The sequence below is a fragment of the Buceros rhinoceros genome, unplaced genomic scaffold (genome assembly GCF_000710305.1).
Source record: "Buceros rhinoceros silvestris isolate BGI_N320 unplaced genomic scaffold, ASM71030v1 scaffold8041, whole genome shotgun sequence".
Classification (NCBI taxonomy): domain Eukaryota; kingdom Metazoa; phylum Chordata; class Aves; order Bucerotiformes; family Bucerotidae; genus Buceros; species Buceros rhinoceros.
The window spans coordinates 13,790-14,187 of record NW_010394755.1 but is presented as its reverse complement, the minus strand read 5'-3'; the positions used below and the strand labels follow the sequence as shown (position 1 = coordinate 14,187).

The window sequence follows — 398 nt, the reverse complement described above, 5'->3', positions numbered from 1 at the left end:
GGCGAGGTCGCCCCTAAGCTTCTGGAGGTCGATTTGGGGGTTGCTGGAGAGAGGACAGAACCTGCTGGCTGGTCTCACGGGGTCCTGCCACTCTGCCGCCCGGCACCATGCTGCTGATCCTCGGCCTCCTGGTTTTGGTGCCCTGCCTGGCTCTCTTAACCTCCTTCCTCCTCTCTCCAGGAGGCAAAAGTGGTGGCAACAAGAAGAATGACGGCGTGAAGGTAAGCCCCCTCCCTGCCACCCTCTTCTGCTGGGACAGCAGTGGGGGTCTCCGTGCCGTGCTGACGGTCCCTGAGATACCCTGAGCTTTAAAGGGCAGCTGTTGGCCAGGCTGTCCCGGTGTGTCCCTGTGCCATCAGCTTGGCTCCTGCCAAGACAGGCAGGGCACAGGGGGGTTT

At 62.3% G+C, this 398-nt stretch overlaps 1 protein-coding gene across 1 annotated transcript in view; it reads left to right on the top strand.

The window, feature by feature from the left end:
* Positions 1-398, top strand: part of CAMK2A (calcium/calmodulin-dependent protein kinase II alpha) — a gene marked incomplete at its 5' end in the record, with an annotated part of 18,795 nt that overhangs the window by 9,402 nt on the left and 8,995 nt on the right. The window contains one exon of the mRNA XM_010145310.1: positions 181-221. Coding sequence (XP_010143612.1) covers positions 181-221 — 41 coding nt within the window. The remainder of the gene's footprint in view (positions 1-180; positions 222-398) is intronic.